Genomic DNA, 23,625 nt, shown 5'->3' with positions numbered 1-23,625 from the left:
AGATGGCTTATGCAGAATAGGTTTAAATGTCTTGTTAAGTTGATCATTTTTCATCCTACTTATTTTCTTTTCATTTAAAATTAAAAACTTCATTTTTTTTCCTAAGGGTTAGGGGTGTAGTGTAATGGGTTGTGTGCTTGTCTGAAATGCATAGGGCTTGAGTTTGATTTCCCCCACCACATAGATCAGGTGCTGTAGCAGGTACATGAGCCCAGGGATGCTTTCTAACTGAGATCTTGTGCCTTAGCTGGCTGGGTGCTGGGGTTACAAACTTGCCTTAACAGCCACAGAATCTATGCTTTCCTTTTGGAAATAGGCTCTTGGTGGTCTAGCCTGCCTCTGTACTCACTGTGTAGTGGAACATTACCTTCAACCCTCTGCCTCTATCTTCCAAGTGCTGGAATTACACACACATACACACACACACACACACACACACACACACACAATTTTTTTCTACCCTGATTGGGGAATATATATATATATATATATATATATATATTGCTTTGTTTTATTAGATTCTGATAGAATTAACCCTTGCTTCATTCCAAAATTATGAGAGCTCATAAGCTTTGTTTTTAAAGTAGTAGTGTTTTTTGTTTTTGTTTTTTTTTAAGATTTATATATTTACCATGTATATAGTATTCCTGTACACCAGAAGAAGGCACCAGATCTCATAACAGATGGTTGTGAGCCACCATGTGGTTGCTGGGAATTGAACTCAGGACCTCTGGAAGAGCAGTCAGTGCTCTTAACCCCCGAGCCATTTCTCTAGCCTGCTTTTTGTTTTTGTTTTTGTTTTTCTCTTTTTGTTTTTTTAAGAAGTTTACTTTTACTTAGAATATAGCCACTGAAGAGGAACCATGTGGATTTAGAAAGACTAAATGAAAATAGGGTTTTTTTTTGTCAGACATTTGGCACTGAATATGAGTGTGAGAGTCTTTGGCAAAATGCTAAACAAGTGCTATTCAGAGACCAGCTGAATTTTTAGTTTTTCCTCTGTGAATCTAGCTTTGTAGGTTTCTGACTGTAGTGGGATACAAATGATTTTAATGTCCATCTGTAACAATTATATGAAACCAGAGATACACTGAAAACAGAGTTTGATGTGGGAATTTGGTTTCCTAATTCTTCTACTTACCTTTTATTTTCTGGGATTCCCTGGTCAAAGTCTGGCCTGTAGGAAATCCTATGGGCTATTTTCTTCATTAATGATTGATATGGGAGGGTCCAGCCCACTGGTGGCAGTGCCACACCTATGCAAATGATTTGGGGTCGGCCCATGGTTTCCTGTTTTCATGAGTTGTAGACCCTTACTTTCATCATTGATTTTAATCTGAAGATTGTTGCATATGTGCCTGTTAGAAGACTCTTGACCACAGCTTCTGTGTCTTCTGTCTTATCTCCATCTTTCTTCATTTTTAGCAAAACATAGATATTCTAAGTTCATCTTGTGAATTTCCTGTCTCAGCCCTGGGTTCAGCCATTTCTCTGAGTCGTGGGTCCTTGTATAAGCCAAAGATCTGGACAGTAGGGAGCATGCCCATTGCTTGTCTCTTGCTGTTTGGGTTTTTCTGTACACAGGCCCTCTCACTTATCAAGGACATTATGCATGTGTCTGTTTATATTTATTTCTAAATCTGTTTGTTGAAATTTATAAATTCACATCATTATCTCCAGCCCAATTAAGTTGTCAGATCTAACTAAACAACATTGGATGACCCGTCAGGGGACTCATTAGTGGAGAGATTGGATTGTCCTTCTCAGCAGCCATTAATTGTCAGTAGCTCTTCATCTCGGGTTGGAGCCTTGTGGAATTTCCCCCATCCACACTGTAATGTCAGCTGGTGCTGTCATTGTACAGGTCTTGTTTAGGTGACCATATTGTTAAGATTTTTAGGTATACATCCCTGTTATCTATAGAGAATACTCTCTCATAGTAGACATCCTGATCCTTTCACTTGTAGAGTCTTTCTGCCCCCTTTTCCATGTTTCCTGAGTCTTCGCTATAAAGACTGTGTTGTAAATGTTTAACTAGAGATGGATGCCCCGTGCTCAGCTGTTCATTTCTGGGTTGACCCCTCCAAGCCCTGGGTCTGAAGTTTGTAGTGTCTTCAGCAATAAGGTCTTACCTTCGTATTCTGGAACGCAAACAAGGACGATGGCTTACATTGTTTGGGGAGCTTCTTAGACTCCTCTGACCAACATCTGGAAGGGAGGTTTCCTATAAATCGAGTGTTCTTTAACATAGAGGAAATTGTAGCTTTAAGATGCTTTTAACATTGACAGGCATTATTGGCTTAACACTTAGTCTTAATAAACCTGAGCTAATGGCCGAGCAGTTATAATTAATATAAGCCTCTGAATGATTATTTTATAAGCAGCTGCGGGACCTTGGCATTGGGTAGGACCCAAGAAACCTTACAGCTACAATCATTTCTTCATTTAGCCACTCAGCAGTATTTGTTGCTAACCTACTGTGTACCGGGTGGCATTCTAAAGCTGTTGGTTCAGTGAGGGAGAAATGCAGTACCAGTTCTCATATGTTTACAGCCTCACTGGGGAAATGAAACAAAACCAACAGTTACAACTAAATATAAGAATTAAAAAGATAGCTCAATGGTTAAGAGCAATGACTGCTCTTCCAGAGGACCTGGGTTTGATTCCCTGCACCCACATGGCAGTTTACAACAGTCAATAACTCCATTCCCAAGAGATCTCATGTCCTCTTCTTTCCTTCCTGGGATCAGTCATGGACATGGTGCACAGACATGCATGCAGGCAAAAACTCATATACATAAAATAGTAAAAACAAAATTTTAAAGACTTACAATTTCTTTGTAAGCGGCAACCATATGGAGGAGCTGACTATTTTGCTTGGCTTTATGTATTAGCAAGTGTTGAATGGAAGCATTTGGGGAAACACACTCATCTGTGTTTTTAGGTAAATGAGGATTTTTCTCAGAGGCTGGAGCTCAAACATACTTTTGTTAGTCAGAGGCATACTGAAAAAGAAAGCAACAATTTAGGTCACATAGGCTAGAAAGGCTGTGGTATATTGGATCAGTTCCATTTTGTTATTATAACAGGACATGTAAAAAGAGGCTGGTGATAAGGCCAGACAGTAGCCAGAAACCTGTGTCCCTGGTCTGCTAGACCAAGTAGTGTATATTTTGTTCCATAGTGAAATATCACTGAAGAATTCATGCTGTTTTCTTCAGTTACAGAATAAAATGTACTAAATCAGAAATTAAAATGACTAAGTAAAAGATAACATTAGCACAAATCTTTATACTTTGCAAAAGGGCTTTCATTCCGATCTGTACAGTAGTTGTATAAAGCATAGTTATTATCTTTAAGTTATAAATGAGGACATTAATCACAGTGAAATTTGTTTCTTCCATTCTGTTGTTCATTTTTCAGATGTAGAGATACTGTTCTAGACACTGGGGTATTTTATACAATACCCCAAACAAATGTCCCCTCCTCATAGAGCTTACACTCTTGTAAAATGATCTGCCCATCCCAAAGGATAAGGACCTAGAGTTCAACACAGATGGTCTGATTCAAAATGTGTCTTTCTGCTTGATGACCCAATCTGTAAAGACAAGTAAACAACTGCATCTAAAACATCATTTAATCTATTTGGTTTAAATAATGCTCCTGGCTCTGTAATTAGCTCTTCTTTTCTCCCAACTGCCCAGCCTGCCAACTTCTGATGTACAGAGGAAAAGGATAAAAGTTTCAAGTCCCATCGTTGGGGAACCCTTGTTATTTATATTTCTTCCTCTTAACCTGGCTGCTCCTAGAATCTATTTGAATTATTTTAATGTGTGAAAAGAAGTAACTATAAACTTGATTCCTGGGCTTGTGGGGTATATGCATTTGTGCCTCTATGTAGATATGTGGGCACCCTTGTGCACTTGTGTCTGTGAGGCCAGAAGATGAACCTGGGTGTCTTCTTCTATTATGTCTTGATTATATCCACTCCCCAGTCCCCTGTACTCCTGCCCAATACACCCCCTTTCCATTTTCATGTCTTCTTATTTTTATAACTCCCAGAATTCAATTGGTGCTTCCTACATACACGTGGGAGTGGGACCATGCACCAGAGCTTGGGCACATTAGCAGCAGACCACAACTTCTTCACCTTATTTTTTGAGACAATGTCTCTCACTTAACCTGGAACTAATGGACTGGCTAGACAGGCTGGCCAAGGAGCTCCAGGATCTGTTTGTCTCCTTTCTCTCCCACCCACACAGCATAGACAGACCCACACCAACACTCTCAACTTTTATGTGGGTGTTGAGAATCCAAAGCCACTGAGCCACCCAAGCCCCCTACATTTGGATTGTTTTTGCAATAGAAAAAAGATACAGTGTTAATTTCCAAGTTTAATTCAGATATCATAGAAAAGTTTCTAGCAGTTTAGGGATTATTATAATAAATAACTTTATTAAACTTGCAGCAGTACCTTGAGGATAATACTGTGGATGCTATGGCCTTTCGGAAGAGGGCAAAGGAATTGCTGCAACTAGCCGCCAAAACGTTACAGGAATTGGGAGTGCCCTTCTGGCTGAGCAGTGGAACTTGTCTAGGTAAAAATGCTTTCCTTTTATCTCTATCTCTTCCTTTTGGGTTTAAGAGTGAATGTTTGAAGTGACCTGGTATCAGTAATATTGGAAGTGTAGTATTCATAAGCAGAATAAATATTAATGTATAAACCAAAGATGTCTTGACTCCTTTAAAGAAAGTTAATTAATGAAATATAAAATAGAATATTTTTAAAGCCATTTATTTATGTATTTCATATATATAAGTGCCCTATTTGCATATACACTTGAGTGCCAGAAGAAAGCAACAGATCCTATTATCGATGGTTATGAGCCACCATGTGGATGCTTGGAATTGAATTCAGGTCTTCTGGAAGAGCAACCAGTGCTCTTAACTCTGGTGATATATTGTGTACTCTAATAAAACTTATCTGGGGTCAGAGATTAGAACAGCCACTAGATTAGACATAAAGGCCAGACAGTAGTGGCACACACCTTTAATCCTAGCATACCCGAGGAAGAGATCCATCCAGATCTCTGTGAGTTCAAGGCCACACTAGGAACAGAGCCAAGTGTACTTGAGTACTTGAGATTTCATGTCTTGGCTTGGGAAGGACACACACCTTTAATCCCAGGATGTGATGGTAGGAAACAGAATGGTATATAAGGTGTGAGGACCAGGAACTAGAAGCTTTTAAGCTTTTAAGCTATTAAGCAGTTGAACTGAGATCCCTTTCTGATAAGGACTCAGAGGCTTCCAGTATGAGGAAACAGGATTGGCTGAATAGTTGGTGAAGTGAGGTTGGCTATGGCTTATTCTGTCTCTCTGATCTTCCAGCTTTCTCTCCAATACCTAGTGCTAGGTTTGTTTGTTTTTTTTTATTTTTATTAATAAGACCTTTTAAGTTTCATGTTACACTTAGCTACTGAGCCATCTCTCCAGCCCTGTAAAATAGAATCATAAGGGCAATTGTATTAACTAAAAGTTATAATAATGTGTACAAATTTACATCAGACATGTTAGAGTATGTTTCGTTTTAGGTAATCCTTAAATGGCATTTTGCTATTTCTATCTCATAGATTATTATTGCTTTAAATTGAAATATTGCAGGAAATATTTCTAGTGGGAGGAAGATTGACAGGCATGCTTTAAGGTCATCCATAACTTCCAGGTTATTGAGAGCATCACTGGTTAGGCATCACTGTTCACCTGAGATGGGAAAGATGTTTTTTGTAGTTTTTTTTTTTTTTTGCTTTTCTTTCTTTCTTCTTCTTTTTTTTTTTTTTTTTTTAAGATTTATTTATTTATCATGTATACAGTGCTCGGCCTGCATGTGTCCCTGCAGGCCAGAAGAGGGCACCAGATCTCATTACAGATGGTTGTGAGCTACCATGTGGTTGCTGGGAATTGAACTCAGGACCTCTGGCAGAGCAGTCGGTGCTCTTAACCACTGAGCCATCTCTCCAGCCCATTTTTTGTAGTTTTAAGCAGGCAGTTATTAAAATCTGAAAAAGGTTTCTGGAAATACCACTCATTACATCAGCTTCTTGGACTTTAGTATTGTTTAGATCCTTAAGATTGTTGTATTTATCTGTTCCTTCTCAATTTTTACTGTAGTTGATTATGATTGTGTTTTTTTTATTGTGACTGTATTTGTTCAAAAGTTAATTCCTGTTAATTTAGCTTTAAAAAGTTACTATAAAATTTATTTTCTCATTCAGAAAAATTGAATTTGAGACTGAAAGGAAATGCCTTAAATAATTATGCAGGTACAACAGGTGTAACCTGATATTCATAGCTTTCCTATATACTGGGCTATGTGAGAGATTACATGCTTAGACAGGGTGAGGCACACATTTTTAATCCAGCACAGGAGGTAGAACAGGAGGCTCAAAAGTTCAAGGCCATAGCAACATAGCACATTCAAAGCCAGTCTGGGATATGTGAGACCCTATCTCAACAACAAAACAGTAAAAGCATAAAAGAATACATGGTAATCTCTTGTGTGTGCATATTTGCTTGAAAACATTTTATAGAAGCGTGTATGTTTTTATAGTCAGTAGTGAAAAAGCATAGTCATTTGATTTGAGATTTTTACCCTCATGGTTTATTTCATTTATAAAATAAGAGAGTTAAATCACTGTGTATTAAGTGATATTTAAGAACCCCTTTATTTTTAGGTTTTGGTAGTTTTTTCTCAAATATTTTTAAGGGCCAGCCTTAATAATCTTCTCAGAGTTCCAGAAGAAAAGCAGGAATTATTTTTGGGAAAAGAATCTAAATACACCCAGCTCTTAGTCTGTACTTTATTCCTCTACAATCCTGTCTACACAGCTTCAGTTCTGTTCTCATGCCTAGCTCCTCTCTTGCCTGATTCCTCTCTACCTTTATCTGCTGTCCCCTCTAAGTTCTATCTTACTTCTCTCATCTTAATTCTGGCCCATCTTGGCCTTTTACATCTTGTTCTTACCCATCTTGTTCGTCCCCATCTGGCTCTTCCTCATCTTCCATCTCATTCTTCTAGTTCTCCTTCTAAGTTCTCCCATCAAAATCCTCTCCAGTCAAAATCCTCCTCAAGTCTCTGAGGTTTACAGTTCTTTATCCATGCAATAGCGCTGCTAGAGCTGAAGCAAGCTCACCAGGCTTGAATTCTTACAGGGTCATAAAGGCAGACAAGAGTTTTCCTCGGGCAGTGCCCGTCAGGCTTGTTTTTATAACCCAAAAGGGGAGTGGTAAAGGTCAACTAAGAGCTAACTAAAATCAGTTAATATATCAAAAAAAAAATGAATTTATGTGCTCAAACTACATTCCTAGAGGTGGTTAGGTAAATGCTATAAATGCTAGGAATATATAATGTTAGTATAAATACCACTAAGGCTGTATAAGAAAGGAGGGTCTCAGCTTAATTTGCCTTAATTCAGGAGATTGTTTGGCCTTGGTATTTCAGATAAAATACAGTTATGAGTTCTTGGAAGCATACATAGCATACAAGAAAATCATTGCAGGAATCAGTATATATATATATAATATATATATATATATATATATGTAGCTAAAATATCACCAAGACTTCTTAAGCCATGGCTTGACCTTCAGTAAAGTCCTTGCCTTTCCAAGTAGTATTGTGATAGTAGCTGAATTCCCTTACATTTTTTTTCCTTGCAGTAATTTTTCATGTTTTGTGTGTGTGTGAGTGCGTTTTAAGCAGGTTCTTTCTATGTAGCCCTGCTGGCCTAGAACTGTCTGTGTAGACCAGGCTAGCCTTGAGCTTACAGAGTTCTACCTGTCTCAGCCTCCATTGTTGAGGTGAGTGCTGCATCACCCAGCAAACCCTTCATTGTTTATAGTAAATAATTGTTTATTAGAATTCTTTTAAAATTCCAAATCATATTTTGTAATAGCGATGCCTCCTGGGCTGACTATAGACACTTACGTACTTTAAAAGCTATTGGAGTAGAAAGGTTAGAAGCTAGTAAGGAGGACTTGGGAGTTACCAATAATGTTTAGGTGTAAGCTTTCTTAGACCATTGTTGAGGCACATAAGCAAGATGTAGATACACAAGAAACACTGAGAAATAGCATTGAGTGTGCACTGAATATCACACCTCAAATCTGTTATGACCCATCAGTTATGAGCTGTGGGAGCTGTTAAGTGCTATAGATTATCACTCAGGAAAGCATATTAAGAGAATTAATATTCTTAACACATCATAAAGCAGTCTCATCATTAAATTTAACGTTTAAACACTCTGAACAGCAATTGTTTAATTGAATGACCTAATTAACATATTATTAAAGCTAATGATCTACTCAGAAATTATTATGTATCCTGAAAACTTTTTTTTACGCAGGATCTCACTGTGTATCCCTGGCTGTTCTGAAACTCACTATGTAGACCAGAACAGGCTGGCCTAAAGGTGGAAGCCACCATGTCTGACTTCATTCAAACTTTTGAGGAAGCTGAGCACTCAGGCTAGGAGAAGAGAAGGCAGGAGGGAAGGAGAGAAGGAGGGAGGGAGGGAAGGAGAGAGAGGAAAGAAAAAGAAGGGAAAAAAGTACGGAGATTGATTCTTCAAGGTAACTACTGTAACCAAATGGTTTAGTTTGGGATTTAACTTTTAAAAAATAATTTTAATAAAGAACCCCAACCATAACCTTATGAAATGATAGCCATTACTATAAACTTTGTTCATGATAATAACTAATCTTCCAAATATAATTTAAACATATTTTATTCCCCTCCCCTTTTTAGGATGGTATCGGCAGTGCAGTATTATTCCTTATAGCAAAGATGTCGACCTAGGAATTTTTATACAAGATTACAAACCTGATATTATTTTGGCATTTCAGAATGCTGGACTTCCACTAAAACACAAGTTTGGGAAGGTTGGTGACAATGAACTTAATTTCATAAATAATGTGTCTCAGTTGTAAAGTTTACCTTAACTAACTTATACATGATTAAAGGTATGGCAAACATAGTTTTATCACTCAGCACTTACCGGGATGTGCTGTGGAAGCTTATTATCCCTTAACATTTCTATACTAGTTAAGGAATATTTCAAAAATATGCCTTTTATTAATAATATGAAAGAAGGCTCTTTGGCTCTCTTAAGTGATTATGTTTCCATTCTGCTTTGCAATAGTATGGCACAAAATTGATATAAAGATAGAATCCTGCTACTCTGTTTGAAGTTACATTTGTTTCTGAGTCACCTAATTAAATGCTCACTTAGGATTAGATGTCATAATAATCATCAGCACAAATATGCCATCATTTGCTAAGGGATAGAGATATGAAGCCATGTTTAACAAGTGCTTGAGTTTCTTGTCTTACATGTGCTAAGGTAAGCAACTTCCTCAGAGGTTAATGTGGGGAAGGGCTGTGGCTGAGAAGAACTCTAGATAGTTTGATTGCTCTTCACAAATCCCATGATCCTTTGTGATAATCCTGCTCTTAATTTGTTCCTAGGGAAGTAGCCAAATTTTTTCATTCCTGGAAAATTACTTTACCCCATCAGAAGTAATCATTGTAATTTATTTTTTTAAAAAAATTTAGTGTTTTCTGAGGCCAAAGCAGTAGCTTTAGTCACTGAGCAGATATTTGCCAACGGCTGATGTCTGGCACTGCTTTGAGTGGAGCCTACAGATGGATACATTAGCGTTCATCTCCTGGAGGGTCACATAAATTACTATATGATGCTGTTGAAGACACATGCACCAAGTCCGATGTGAACTTTTAGGATAAGTTTCCTTTCCTTTCCTCCTTTGTTCAAAAGGGGCTCTAGAATTGGTACTTCAATTTTCCCTGCAGAGTGACAGGTTTAACTACCATGAGGCATTTACTCATGAATTGTCATCATTTAAGACTCATTATTGTATATGCATTTAAGAAAGGCTAGTATAGTATCCTACTTCACAGGGATTTAAGTTTTTTTTTTGTTTTGTTTTTTTTTTTTTTTTTTTTTTTCCGAGACAGGGTTTCTCTGTGTAGCTTTGCGCCTTTTCCTGGAACTCACTTGGTAGTCCAGGCTGGCCTCGAACTCACAGAGGTCCGCCTGCCTCTGCCTCCCGAGTGCTGGGATTAAAGGCGTGCGTCACCACCGCCCGGCCATGGATTTAAGTTTTAAAAGCATGCATCTTAGAATTAATTAATATAAACATCTTTCTTCATTTAAAATAGGAAATGTGTGTCTGTTGTTTCAGTCCATGAAGGTTTTCGTTTTCCCTATAGGTGGAAGACAGCTTGGAACTCTCCTTCCAGGGAAAAGATGACGTCAAACTTGACATTTTTTTCTTCTATGAAGAGACTGACCATATGTGGAATGGAGGCACGCAGGCCAAAACAGGGAAAAAGTTTAAGTATGAATCAGAGAAGTACTTATTACTTTGGGAGAAGTACTTATTAAAAGGGGCTTTGGGAGTAATTTCAGAAAGGAGAAAGGAAAGTCCCCAGGACTCCATCAGCAGCTACTATGCTCTCAGCTCACCCACAGTCCAGCTTTCCTGGGAAGTTCTCGTGAGAGCTGGCTGTGAGGATGGTCTGAGAGGAGGGAGCCTTGCCAAGGCTAGTCAACCGAAGGAGTCATGATGAAAGCTCTTGAGTTACCATAGCAAACTTACGATGCAGTTTTTCTTGGGTTCATCCATCCTCCTAGGATCCCTGAGTCTTCATCTGAAGATTGTAAAGTAAATTTGTTCTGGAGGTTTGAGAGTAATCCAAACCTTTTCCTGAAAGTTACAAACTATCCATCCCTAATTGACTCTGACTCTAGAACGTGTTCGTTAAACATTTATTAATTATTAAAACTACTTTGCTAGATGACAACACACTCCACTGAGTACAGTCTGACTATAAGATACATAGAAATAAAAATACAAAGGAAGAGAAATGGGCCAGTGAGATGGCTTAGCAGGTGAGACACTTGCTGCCAAGCCTAGCAACCTGAGCTGCATCACTGGGGACCTGCATGCTGGAAGGAGAGACCACCTCCCAGAAATTGTCCTCTGATCTCACATACAACATGCTGTGCCCACCTACACAGGTACACACACAAATAAATAAAAAGTAATTTAAAATTTAAATATACTTAGAAATAGGTAAGTCAATGGGTATATATGTGTCTTGGTTGGGGTTACTATTGCTGTGATGAAACACCATGACAAAAACACAAGTTGGGGAGGACAGGGTTTCTTTGACCTACGCTTCTGCATTGTAGTCCATCATGGAAGGACGTCAGGACTGGAACTCAAAGAGGACAGCGACCTGGAGGCAGGAACTGATGCAGAGACCATGGGGGGTGCTGCTTACTGGCTTGCTGATCATGGCTTGAATTCTCAGGCTACTTTTTTCCTTTATTCTTTCATACTTTATGTGCCAACTACAGTTTCTCCTCCCTCCCCTCCCCAGTCTCTTCCCCACCTCCTCTTTCCCTCAGGTCCATCCTCATTCTGTCTCCCCTCAGAACAGAGCAGGCCTCCCAGGGACATCAACCAAACATGGCATAATATGCCATAATAAGAACAGACACATACCATCATATCAACCCTGGACAAGACGACCCACTAGGAGGAAAACCATCTCATAAGTAGGCAAAAGACTCAGAGACAGACCCTGCTCCCACTTTAGGAATCCCACAAGAACACCAAGCTACTCAGAGTATTACTTTGCTCAGAATGATTTTTTTTTTCTAATTTTGTCCATTTTCCTACATTTCCTGATGCCTGTTATTTTTTACAATTGAGTAATACTCTATATGTGGAGAAGGCCTAGATCAGACCCTCACAAGCTCCCTCTTCTCAGCAAGCCCTCATGAGTCCATTGATTCTGTGGGGTGTGTTCTCGGTGTCCCTGGGTCCTCTGGTTCCTCTGATCCTCCCTTGCCCTCCCCAGGATTCCCCAAGCTCCACCTAATGTCTGGCTGTGGGACTCTGCATCTGCTTCCCCAGTTACTGGATGAAGTCACTCTGGTCTCTTTGATGAGGATTCTGCTAAGCTCTGGTCTCAGAACACTCTGCAGGCAGGACAAACTGTAGGGTAAAAGTTGTGTGACTGGATTGTTGTCTCAATTGAGGCCCTTCCTAGTTACAGAATATGGCCATTTCAGTATCTGTGTTCCCTATTACTAAGAGTCTTTGCTAGGGTTACTCTCGTAGATTCCATGGAGTTTCTGTTGTACCAGGTTTCTACCTTGCCCCTAACATGCCCCTTTATTCCAATAGTTTCTCTCAGTATTTTCTCCCTTTCCTGACCCACCTAATCCCTCCTGTTCCCAACCCCACCAGCCCCTAATTCACCTGTAAAATTTGTTCCATTTCCCCTTCCCAGGGAGATTCTTCCCTTCAGCCCAGCTTGTAGGCCCTTCTTGTTACTTAGCCTCTCTGGGTCTGTGGACAATAGCATGGTTATCTTTTAGTAAACAGCTAATATCCACTTACAAATGAGTACATACCATGTTTGTCTTTGAGGGTCTGGGGTACTTTGCTCAGAATGATTTTTTTTTTTCTAATTTTGTCCATTTTCCTACATTTCCTGATGCCTGTTGTTTTTCACAATTGAGTAATACTCTATTGTGTAAATGTACCACATTTTCTTTATCCCTTATTTGGTTGAGGGACATCTAGGTTGTTTCCAGTTTCTGGCTATTATGAATAAAGATGCTATGAACATAATTGAGCTAGTGTCTTTGTGGTAGGATGAAGTGTCCTTTGGGTATATGCCCAAGACTGGTATAGCTGGATCCTGAAATGGATTGATTCCCAATTTTCTGAGAAACCGCCATATTGAATTCCAAAGTGGCTGTACAATTTGCATTCCCACCAGCAATGAAAGAGAGTTCCTTGCTCCACATCCTCCCCAGCATGAGTTTTCACTTTTGTTTTTGATCTTAGCCATTCAGACAGGTGTTAGATGGTATGTCAGAGTTGTTTTGATTTGCATTTCCCTGATGGTTAAAGGTGTTAAGTGTTTCTCATTCATTTGAGATTCCTGTATTTTGAGTTCTCTGTTTAGGTCTGTACCCTATTGTTTGATTGGATGATTTGGTTTGTTGATGTCTAGTGTCTTGAGTTCTTTATATATTTTGGATATTAGCCCTGTGTAAGATGTGAAGCTGATGAAAATCCTTTCCCATTCTGTGGGCTGCTGTTTTGTTCTATTGACAGCATCCTTTATCTCACAAAACTTTTCAGTTTCATGAGGTCCCATTTATTAATTGTTGATCTTAGTGCTTGCGCTTTTGGTGTTCTGTTCAGGAAGTTGTCTCCTGTGCCAGTGCAGTCAAGGCTGTTCCCCACTGTTTCTTCTTTCAGGTTCAGTGTCCAAACATAGACTCAACAAAGAAAGAGAATTACACACCAATCTCCCTCATGTACAGAGATGCGGAAATATTTAGTAAAATTCTCACAAACTGAATCCAAGAGCACATCAAAAAGATCATCCCCTATAATCAAGTAGGTTTCATCCCAGAGATGCAAGGAAGGTTCAACATATGGAAATCTGCCAATGTAATCTACCATATAAACAAACTGAAAAAAGAAAACCACATGATCTTCTCATTAGATGCTGAAAAAGCTTTGAGAAATCCAACACCCCTTCATTGTAAAAGCATTGGAGAGATCAGGGATACTAGGACATACCTAAGCATAATAAATGTGATTTACAGGCAGCCTGCTTTCTTACAGAACACAGAACCTCCTGCCCAGAGAAGGCCCCACCCTCAATGAACCTGGCCCTCTCCCCATAGTCACTAATTAAGAAAATGCTCTAAGGGTTTGCCAACAGCCTGCTCTTATGGAGGAACTTTCTTATTGAGGTTCCGACTTTAGCTTGTGTCAAGTTGACATAAAAGCATGCAGCACAGTAAGTAACAGTGATAGTCAGGTGAGTGGGGATGTTTTCACAATGTTTACAGCTTATTTTTTAAAATGTGATAGAATCTCCAAAGTTAGTGTATAATGAGGTTTTTCTTTATAAGATAGCATACCATAGAAATTAAGATCATGGGGCTGGAGAGATGGCTCAGTGGTTAACAGCACTTACTGCTCTTCCAGAGGACTTGGGTTCAGTTCTAAGCACCCACATGGCAGCTAACAACTGTTTGTAACTTCATGATCTGACACCCTCACACAGACATTCATGAAGGCAAAACACCAATGCAAATAAAATTTAAAAAATTAATTTAAAAAAAGAAATTAAGATTATAGAGTCAGCTTTTAAATCCCAACTGTACAAGTGACAAGTGCTGTTTCCTTCAGCAATTTTCTATTTAACTTCTCTGCATATGGTTCCTCCACTTCCAAGTGGAAATAATATTAGACATTGTCATGCAGCCGTGTTGTAAGGACTAAAAATATTATTGTATAAAAAGGATTTGAAGGGATTCAAGATTTCCTGAATGCTCTTAGCTTGTGTTAATGCCACTATAGTAATAGTGGGAAAATGATGCCTTTCATAGTCTTGTGAGAAATTTAGATACCATCTAATCAGCGCGGTATAAAGTTGCTACATCTGTGTTTTGAGAAGTCCTGTAAAAGTGTCAGTCTTTTGTCTTAAATTTCCTATCAAAGGTGAATTTTTCTTCTCAGGGTGTGATCTGAAAACACAGTCCTCACAAAGCAGCATTCAATCAGCTGCCTTTCATAGTCTTTTTTTTTTAATTTAATATTTTTATTTTATAATTAACTTAATTTCACATATCACCCATGGATTGCCCTGTCCTCCTTCCTCCTACTCCCAGCCCTCCCTCTCAATCCACCCCCCATTCACACCTCCTCCAAGGCAAGGTCTCTCCTGGGAAGTCAGTCCAGCCTGGTAGACTCAGCTGAGGCAGGTCCAGTCCCCTCCTCCCTACACCAAAGCTGAGCAAAGTGTCCCTGCATAGGCCCCAGGCTCCAAAAAGCCAGCCATGCACCAAGGACAGGTCCTGGCTCCACTGCCTGAGGGCCTCCCAAACAGTTCAAACTAATCAACTATCTCACTTATCCAGAGGGCCCAGTCCAGTTCCATGGGGGATCCTCAACCATTGGTTCACAGTTTAAGAGATTCCACTAGTTTCCACAAATGTCCCTGTGCTTCCTCCAACCATTATCTCAACATCTGTCGCTCATACAATCCCTCCTCTCTCTTTCTCTCTCTCTCTCTCTCTCTCTCTCTCTCTCTCTCTCTCTCTCTCTCTCTCTCTCTCTCTCCTCCCCCCCCCCCCATTGGACTCCTGGAGCTCTACCTAGGGCTCGGCCATAGATCTCAGCATCCGCTTCCATCAGACACTGGATGAGAGTTCTATCATGACAGCCAGGGTGTTTGGCCATCCGATCACCAGACCAAGTCAGCTCAGCACTCCCTCAACCATTGCCAGCAGTCTATAGTGGAGGTATCTTTGTGGATTTCTGGAGACCTCTCCAGCACTCTGCTTCTTCCTATTCCCCTGGGGTCTTCATTCATCTTGGTGTCTCCCTCTCTGTTCTCCCACTCTGGTCCTGATCCAGCTGGTACCTCCCACTCCCCTAAGCTCTGTTTCCCCTGACCTTTGCCATCCATTAACCTCCCACCCCTAGTTTGCTCATGTAGATCTCATCCAATTCTTTGGTTGGGTGATCTCTGTGTCTTTCTTAGGGTCCTCTTTACTAGGTAACCTCCCTGGAGTTGTGAGTTGCAGTCTGGTTATCCTTTGCTTTACATCTAGTGTCTACTTATGAGTGAGTACATACCATGTTTGTCTTTTGGAGTCTGGGTTACCTCACTCAGGATGATTTTTTTCTAGTTCCATCCATTTGCCTGCAGACCTCATGATGTCATTGTTTTTCCTCTGTTGAGTAGTACTCCATTGTGTATATGTACCACATTTTATTTATCCATTCTTCAGTTGAAGGGCATCTAGGTTGTTTTCATGTTCTGGCTATTACAAATAATGCTGCTATGAACATAGTTGAGCATGTGTCCTTGTGGTATGATTGAACATTCCTTGGATATATGCCCAAGAGTGGTATAGCTGGGTCTTCAGGAAGGTTGATTCCCAATTTTCTAAGGAAGTGCCATATTAATTTCCAAAGTGGTTGTACAAGTTTACATTCCCACCAACAGTGGAGGAGTATTTCCCTTGCTCCACATCCTCTGAAATGACAAAAATATAGAAATATATAAACAAGAATCAACTCAGGAAGATACAGATAGCCTACACCCAGTCAAGAAACTGAACTAATAACCAGAAAGCCTTTCCCTTTCTTTTCCCTTCCAGAAGTTTCCAAGACCTACATGGTTTACAAAGAGTAAACTGTCCATCATACCTACCCACATAAGTTACCTGCAGGTGACAGAGCCTGTTTCTAAACCAGGAAGAGAGCAGCTGAGTCACTCACTGCATGAGACGCAGCAAGCCTGCACATGGAGTGGCCCCGCATATTTTTAAGAGGGAAATGGCACAGTGAACACAGGTGAAAACATGCTAAAAGAATAGTTTCATAAGGCATGTGCATAGTCTGACTCTTTACCTAACGCAGTGAAGGGAGCACTTCCCTGTGCACAGTCTTGTTTTCCATCTCCAGTGCTGCCATAGGAGGGTGGGGAGGTGGTGATTGAGTTGATGACATAAAAAACCTAAGTCCCCATCAGCAAAGATCTTTTAGGAAATCGAATTAAAAGGGATATGGGATTTCCTTGATTTGATGAAGGGAAGATAATGAAAACCTTGAGGGAGCTTCATATTTAATGGTGAAACTCAAAAGCTTTTCCTTTACAATAAGGAGCAGCCTGTGTTGACTGCTCCTATTAAACAAGATGCTAGTGTTTAGGCCCTGGAATAACAGATAAAATGGGAGGTTCAGCCAATGTAAGGTGCTAATGGGAATAAACTGTTTTTATGAGGAATATGGGGGTGTCTTTGGCTGTGCTTGTGGAACTGCAGTATCTAGTGCAGACTTTGGAAAGGTCAGGTCGGTTGTGGTTGATGGCCTCTGTCTCACTTAGCCTCCTTATTTAGCACCAGTAGACACACTGTTCTAGAGTGCTGGGAATACTTCTAATTTAGCAATTATGTTCAAAGATTGTACAACTAAGCTGACAAAATTATTCTAACCATCTCAAAGTGGCTTTATTGGTTTTCAAATTTGGGGAAGAAAATAAAACTATCCTACTCTAGTTCACTGTTCAAGCTAGCAAGTGTTGTAACTGCTGTTTTAGCAAAAGTGGAATGAAGTGAAGTGGTCCAAGTTAGAAAACAGATGGGAGAATTTTTTACCATAGTAAGATCTCTTAAATTTGTATCCTAATTTAGGGTGCCTTAGTCTAAATTTAAATCCGTTCAGATTTTGGATCTCTTCCCAAGGCTTTAAAGTACAGACTGTTCTGCCAGATTGAATCATAGCTTTTAGTCCAGGCAACACTGAGAGATTTAATATCAGTCATTATTTACTGGTAACCCAGGCAAAGTCCAAGCATGTGCTGTTCTGTGTGACTTGCTGCCTCCTTCCTCTGCATGGTCGATTTTACAGTTACTTATCACGTATTGTGATTATCTTTCCTGTTCTCCTGGGAAGCCAAGATACTCTTCTGTAGAATAGGTTGAAAATGAGTAGAGAAATGAGAATCACAGAGAGTCTGGGGATTTGGTTAGGAACAGCATTAGAGTTATGTCGTTTTTGTATCATTTTCACATTGTTTCTTTAGTTTAAGTATTTGGGGTTTGCTCTTAGATTCTCCTTCACTGTTCCGAGCATTCTTTTGTAGCCTGTAGTGTTCTACCATGTGTATCCTACAGCTGTTGTTTTTCGCTCTCAGCTTTTTGATGATATTAAAGGCTAATATTAAGGCAGATGCTTCCTGGTTGCTATTACTAGGGAGATGGTGTCTGCCTCAATTTGGGTTCATAGTGTCAACCTGATAGTATGGGGCAGGTGGACATTCTGCTGACCAGCAGGTGATTGTGGGGGGTGGAGGCTGATGAAGGATGGCTATTTCTCATGACAAAATAAGTCATTCTGTGGACATGAGTGTACAGGGTAAAACTGGCACCAGCAGATGGTGGGTCTAAGCAGTGCCTGGTTTGTATCTCAGCTATGAGGTTTTCTGTGGCTGTCTTTTTATAGTTGACAGCAGGGACTGTCCAGTAACTGCCAGTACCCACTGCCTTTTGTAGTGGACTTGTTGGCTTTTTTAGAATCTATTCAGATACACTTTCATGTATGGTTTCATGTTTGCTTCGTGGTAAAACAAGATCTTCAAAAGCAAAATCCATTCTTTGGGTTCACTTGCTGGTAAAACATGTTAATCAAATACAATCAGATTCCTTTTCCCAGTTCTCTACTCTCTCTCTGTAATTCTCTAGTATGTTAAACTTTTCCTATTATTGCCATTTCCTCATTAAATACTGAAAGTTCTTCCGAGTTATGATGAAAAAAATTCTGATTGAGAATCCAACACAGAATATGGAGCTATATGACTGTAAACAAGCCTGCTGCTTTTTACTTTCCTTTGTTATATAATTTATGTAAGGATCTATTCCAATATTTTATTTTTTGAGACAGGGTCTTAGTAGACTAGACTGCCCCAGAACTCACTATATGACTGAAGCTGGACTTGAACTCCTGATCATAATTCCTTCCCCTCCCAAGAGGTTTGAAATGTTCTTTAGAATTGAAGAGGAAAGAGAGGTAGAAAGTACAGTTATTATTGCATATAGAGCAGAGTGAAAACCACGGGGATGCTGGAGGAATCAATCCATATGCCTTGGAACACCAGATTGTACAAGAAAAGAAAAATGACCATTTCCTCCATCTTGTGGAAACATTGTTGTGACACCTATTTCAGGTTTCTCAACACAGTCCCAGGGCTGACTTTGATTTTGCCTAATTTTGGTGTGTTCCCATCTCTGAAGCGATCATTCTCTGTAATTTACTTACCAGGCCTCAGGTAGGTTTAGATTGGTTGGTTTGTATTTTTTTTCTCCTCTGTGGAGCTTATGGATGGGATTAGCTCTCCTTCAAATGGACGCAGAATAGAAGAGGAAGACCAGGGTGGAAACCCTAAAAAGGAGAAAGGGGTGCTGAGCAGATAAAGAATAAATCTGTTTGATAGGAAAGGACTGTCCTTCACTAGGAAGGCCTGGCAGTTGAGGTACGTGGCCTGATGCCCCTGCTTGTCCTTGTTTTCCTGTAGGTACCTGTTTCCCAAGTTCACACTGTGCTGGACCGAGTTTGTAGACATGAAAGTCCATGTGCCCTGTGAAACACTTGACTACATTGAAGCCAACTATGGTAAGACCTGGACGATTCCTGTCAAGACATGGGACTGGAAGACCTCACCCCCAAATGTGCAGCCCAATGGAGTCTGGCCTATTTCTGAGTGGGATGAGGTTATCCAGCTGTACTGAGAATACAAAGTTATGGAGGGACATTTCCCAAAAAGAAGGCGGGTAGCTGTTTAAAACATGTGAGAGCCAAAGAAGACAAATGAAAAGTTTGAAGACAGAAATGTTCTAACTCGTGGGCCGTCTAATCAGCTCTGCCATTCAGCATTTACTGAGCCGTTTCTACACCAGGTAAAACACTAGGTTCTGGTGGCCAGGCAGAGATGAATGAGCAAATGCCTGCCTCCCCCTTGTCATGTCCAATTTTCTGTTAAGGGAGTCTCCCCCACCTTCTGAAGAGCTGATGTGCATTGTGATGTATTCCATGATTCTTAGAACTTTAAATAATGTTTATAACTGGAAAGTGAGCTCATCAGACAAAGCTAAGGAAGGGTACATTCGTTAGGAATAATTCCTTCCTGCCAGCCCTCCAGACATAAGCTGCTGTGATAGTGCCCTTTTTAGATTGTGGAATATGAGTGAGTATTTTATGAGTGATTAGACTTTGTGTCACATAGAGAAAGACAGTGGCAGACTCATTTTACAAGCAATGCGATCCACAGTTGACTTAAAGCACAGGGCGATTTATAAAGGAAGATGAGAGCCCATTTCAAGTCTTGTCAAGACGTATCCTCTTTTCTTCATATTGGAAGTGAGAAGGTGATGCCTATGTGATACTTAAATGTCTGACATCATAGGAACATTGTCACTGACCTGCAGTAGTTCATGATAAGTCACTCAGTCATGCTGCCCAAAAGTTGTGATTTCACAGAACTTACTTTGCTCATTTCATTCTCAATGGCTGTTAGACTTAAAAAATAGGAGTTCTTCATGGATAATTTTCTATGTTCTGAACTTCTAACTCTTCTACCCTTAATTTGAATGTTGTTTGACACTGAATACTAGTAGATATACCTCTGAGTTTTCTAATATACTCTTTATTTATTTATAAACCATAGCACTGTTTCTTTAATTGATAGCCTACACTCTTAATTGATTTAGCTAAAGATATGACTGTTGTTCTATCCAATATTATTCAGGTTTTCATGATGGAGGATTAATGTGAACCTGATAACTCTTCCTCATTCCAAATCATTGCTTTTAAAACCTGTGTCCATCTCTAGATTTTCTTTCTGCTGAGTGTAATAGTGCAAGGACTCAGACTTCCCTACACCTGCTGGAGCCCTTGGCCTCCTTTTTCTTCTCAAAATATATTCGTGAATAGGCTAGGTTAGCTGCACCCATCTCTGTATCTGTACTGAAGTGATGTGCTCTAAATGAGATATGCAGGGCAGTCTGCCACAATAAATGCTGCCTGGGAGAGGAGGTTCTCTACTCTCTGCTGCTTAGCGATGCTTTCCCTGGCAGCTTGACAGATTTCCCTGTGGAACTATAGTTACTAAAAGGGAAACCAGAATATCTGAGGGAATGGGCTGGCAGAAATTATAAACCAAAACCAAAACCAAAACCAACCTAGGGAGATGTCACATGAAGCGACCAACTTCCAAATTTTAAAATCACATGAAGACTCTTTGGTGGATGAAAAACCACAGTCTGTGAGGATACATCCTCCATGTAGGAATACTGAGTCTCATCATAGCTGTCATATTCAGATTTTCAGGAAACACATTATAGATCATAAACAGTTCCATCCTAGAAAATAACTCCATGGAATATGTATCCATGTTTTAGATAGATAACCCTAATTTTATTTTATTTTTTTGTGCACTAGAAACAAAATGATTATAATAGTGTTCTTGAGAAAAACCCACCCTATCTGGAGAGAACTGTTTGTACTCAGTATCCAGAAGTAAGTTCACTCACATCACATTTCTTGAGAGCTCCCATCTTCTGCCAGGAGGTCTCACCTACTCCTGTTCAAGTTACTTCACCTGTGTCCATCTTTGGAGTTCAAGGTCTGGAAGTGTCCAGAATACAGGCTGTCTTGGCCTGTGGTCAGAGGTTCTATATTCCTCCCTACACAGAGGACAGCTAAACTTCTTGTCTTTCCTCTGGTTTGGCATTAGTGTTGAAGTTCCTTCCTATCTTGCAGAACTGGAAGGTGAGGCTTGCATCTCAAAATGATCCCATTATTCAGTCACAGTTATGCCTGTGCTTCTCAACCTTTGAACTCTGCTGAGTGTCCAGAGACCTTGGCTTAGGTGTCCCCACCACCTGTACCTTCTCAGATCACTTTTCCTTTCCTCCCTGAATATGCCAAGTGTCCTTCTCCTATATGACTACTTTCTGGTCCCATCGCCTGGCTTGCTTGAAGGCACCATGTGTAGTAACTTGTTGGTACATATGTAACCAAGGTTATCTGCAGAGAGACCCTGAGAAGCAAATGCTTTCTCAGTTTGCAACAGCCAGCTACTTCTCCAAGCATGGGGCATATGTCGTGCTCTTGGCTGCAGCTATTGACATCTGGCCTCCGAGATAAAATTCTAGTAACCACAACTGGGCATCCCTATGAATAGCTGAGCAGTTAGAGAGCAGGCTTCCCAGATTGCCTAGCTGCAGACCCTGAAATGTGGCCCCTGTGTACTCAGTGAAACATTCACTCTAGCCCACATTTTCTCAGCCACTGAGTAATCCCAGGAAGGAGTGAGCTGAGCAAAAGAGCAAAGGCCGAGATCCAAGCATTCTGTGACTTCTAGTCTGCTGCTGTCTGCAGTCCTGAGATCAGTTCTTAGTGTGGCCTCCATGACATGTCACTCCAGTGTCTCAGAGACATGATCTTTGGGGTGTTCCTGCCATCCCCACTGAAGGCCTGAGGTGACAAAAGACACTAAGGAGGAATGTTTCTTTCTTGTCCAAAATTGTTTAACTAGGACACAGAAATTGCAGGAGAGGATACACTGCCTTACTCAGAAGGTGGCATGACAGAAGTTGCTTAGAAATCAATGGGGCAAGCGCTGATGAGATGGCTTAGAGGGTAAAAGCACTTGTCACCAAATCTGACAACTTGAGTTGGATCCCAGGATCCATATGGTGCAAGGAGAGGATTGCTTTCCACAAATGGCCTGCGGCCCCTGCCAACATCACTCTGTGCAATGACTCACAGAACCAAAGCTTTGGAATGCTTAGTCATTTACTACCTACCCTGGATAGACATGCGGGCTAGGGGAGTCTTCTTGTCCAGCATGTGAGGCCTGGGTCAGTACAAAGCACCAGAAGTCTGAGCAGAAGGATTACTATGTTCAAGGCCACCCTGGGCTACATAGTGAGTTTCAACCCATCCTGGGCTACTGATAAGACCCTGTATTGAGGGAGGGCGAGAGAGTGAGAATATACTCATGTCAATCATCTGCCCACACATTTATGGTTTTTTTCTAAATTAAGCAAGACTCAGCAGGGTATGTAATGCTGTTTTAAGTCACTTTACTTTAGAGCAAAATACTAATTGTAGTGAATTATAGGCAAGCAGAGCAATTCAGTGTTGAGACCTTTCATATAAGACCAGTAAGCAAATATAAATTTTCTGAGAAATTTGTTTCTGTACCCTCTCACCTAGGCTAGAATTTGTCACTATAGTTCCTGGACCCAACCAAATAGGATTTCTCTGAGGGCCCATGTAGTCATCCAAACTTCTACTTATTACCTTCACAGAAGAGCGTATATAGGAAAGCTTTGTCATATAAGGTATTCTGCCATACACTTTAAAAACTCTAAGCTCTTACAAACTTCTGGCAATTTATTCAAAGCATGAAAACTAGTTCATGAGTCTGTTAAATGCAAATCATGTAGCTCTGTCAACATGTGTATGACTATGAACATGTATGTGAATTTTCTAGACAAAGTAATATTTTAAACATGAGATTTCAGTGTATGCATACCAGTTTACTATTTGGTTTTTGTCTTAAGGTATAGTTTATGGTACTGCTGAAAACACTTTTAATATTATTACTATGATCTTAATTTGTAATTTATAACCTACTTTGGGATGATTAATAAAATGTTTTAATCTCTTGTGCTTTTTGTATGTTTTTGAAACTTGAACTAGAAATAAAAAGCCACTGGCATTCAAACTAGTGAAATCGTAAACTTGGCATAAATACAATATTTCTAAAATCCAACTCTGGAAACCATAGAGGTCTACTACCCTGGAATCCAAAATTTCTCTATGACAAAGTCAGCCACATGACATCTCTCATCATTCAGAGTTTGGTTTATCTGCTCATGATAGCCAGGGAAAACACCAGCTGTGGAGAACTATGACATAGTCAAGAGC

At 40.1% G+C, this 23,625-nt stretch overlaps 1 protein-coding gene across 4 annotated transcripts in view; it reads left to right on the top strand.

Moving 5' to 3' along the window:
• Positions 1-23,363, top strand: part of Fktn (fukutin) — a 59,844-nt gene extending 36,481 nt beyond the window's left edge. For 3 of the 4 annotated variants that reach the window (XM_028857750.2, XM_028857749.2, XM_028857751.2), the window contains 4 exons: positions 4,469-4,598; positions 8,807-8,940; positions 10,289-10,416; positions 19,205-23,363. In XM_028857750.2, coding sequence (XP_028713583.1) covers positions 4,469-4,598; positions 8,807-8,940; positions 10,289-10,416; positions 19,205-19,418 — 606 coding nt within the window. In that variant the 3' untranslated portion in view covers positions 19,419-23,363. Of the gene's footprint in view, positions 1-4,468; positions 4,599-8,806; positions 8,941-10,288; positions 10,417-15,272; positions 15,353-19,204 lie in introns of those variants that run through there. The other variant, XM_028857753.2, reaches the window with a different exon arrangement.
• The last annotated feature ends 262 nt before the right edge of the window (positions 23,364-23,625 follow it).

Source organism: Peromyscus leucopus, chromosome 2, assembly GCF_004664715.2.
Source record: "Peromyscus leucopus breed LL Stock chromosome 2, UCI_PerLeu_2.1, whole genome shotgun sequence".
In the NCBI taxonomy this organism is placed as follows: Eukaryota; Metazoa; Chordata; class Mammalia; order Rodentia; family Cricetidae; genus Peromyscus; species Peromyscus leucopus.
This window is presented reverse-complemented; position numbering and strand designations above follow the sequence as displayed.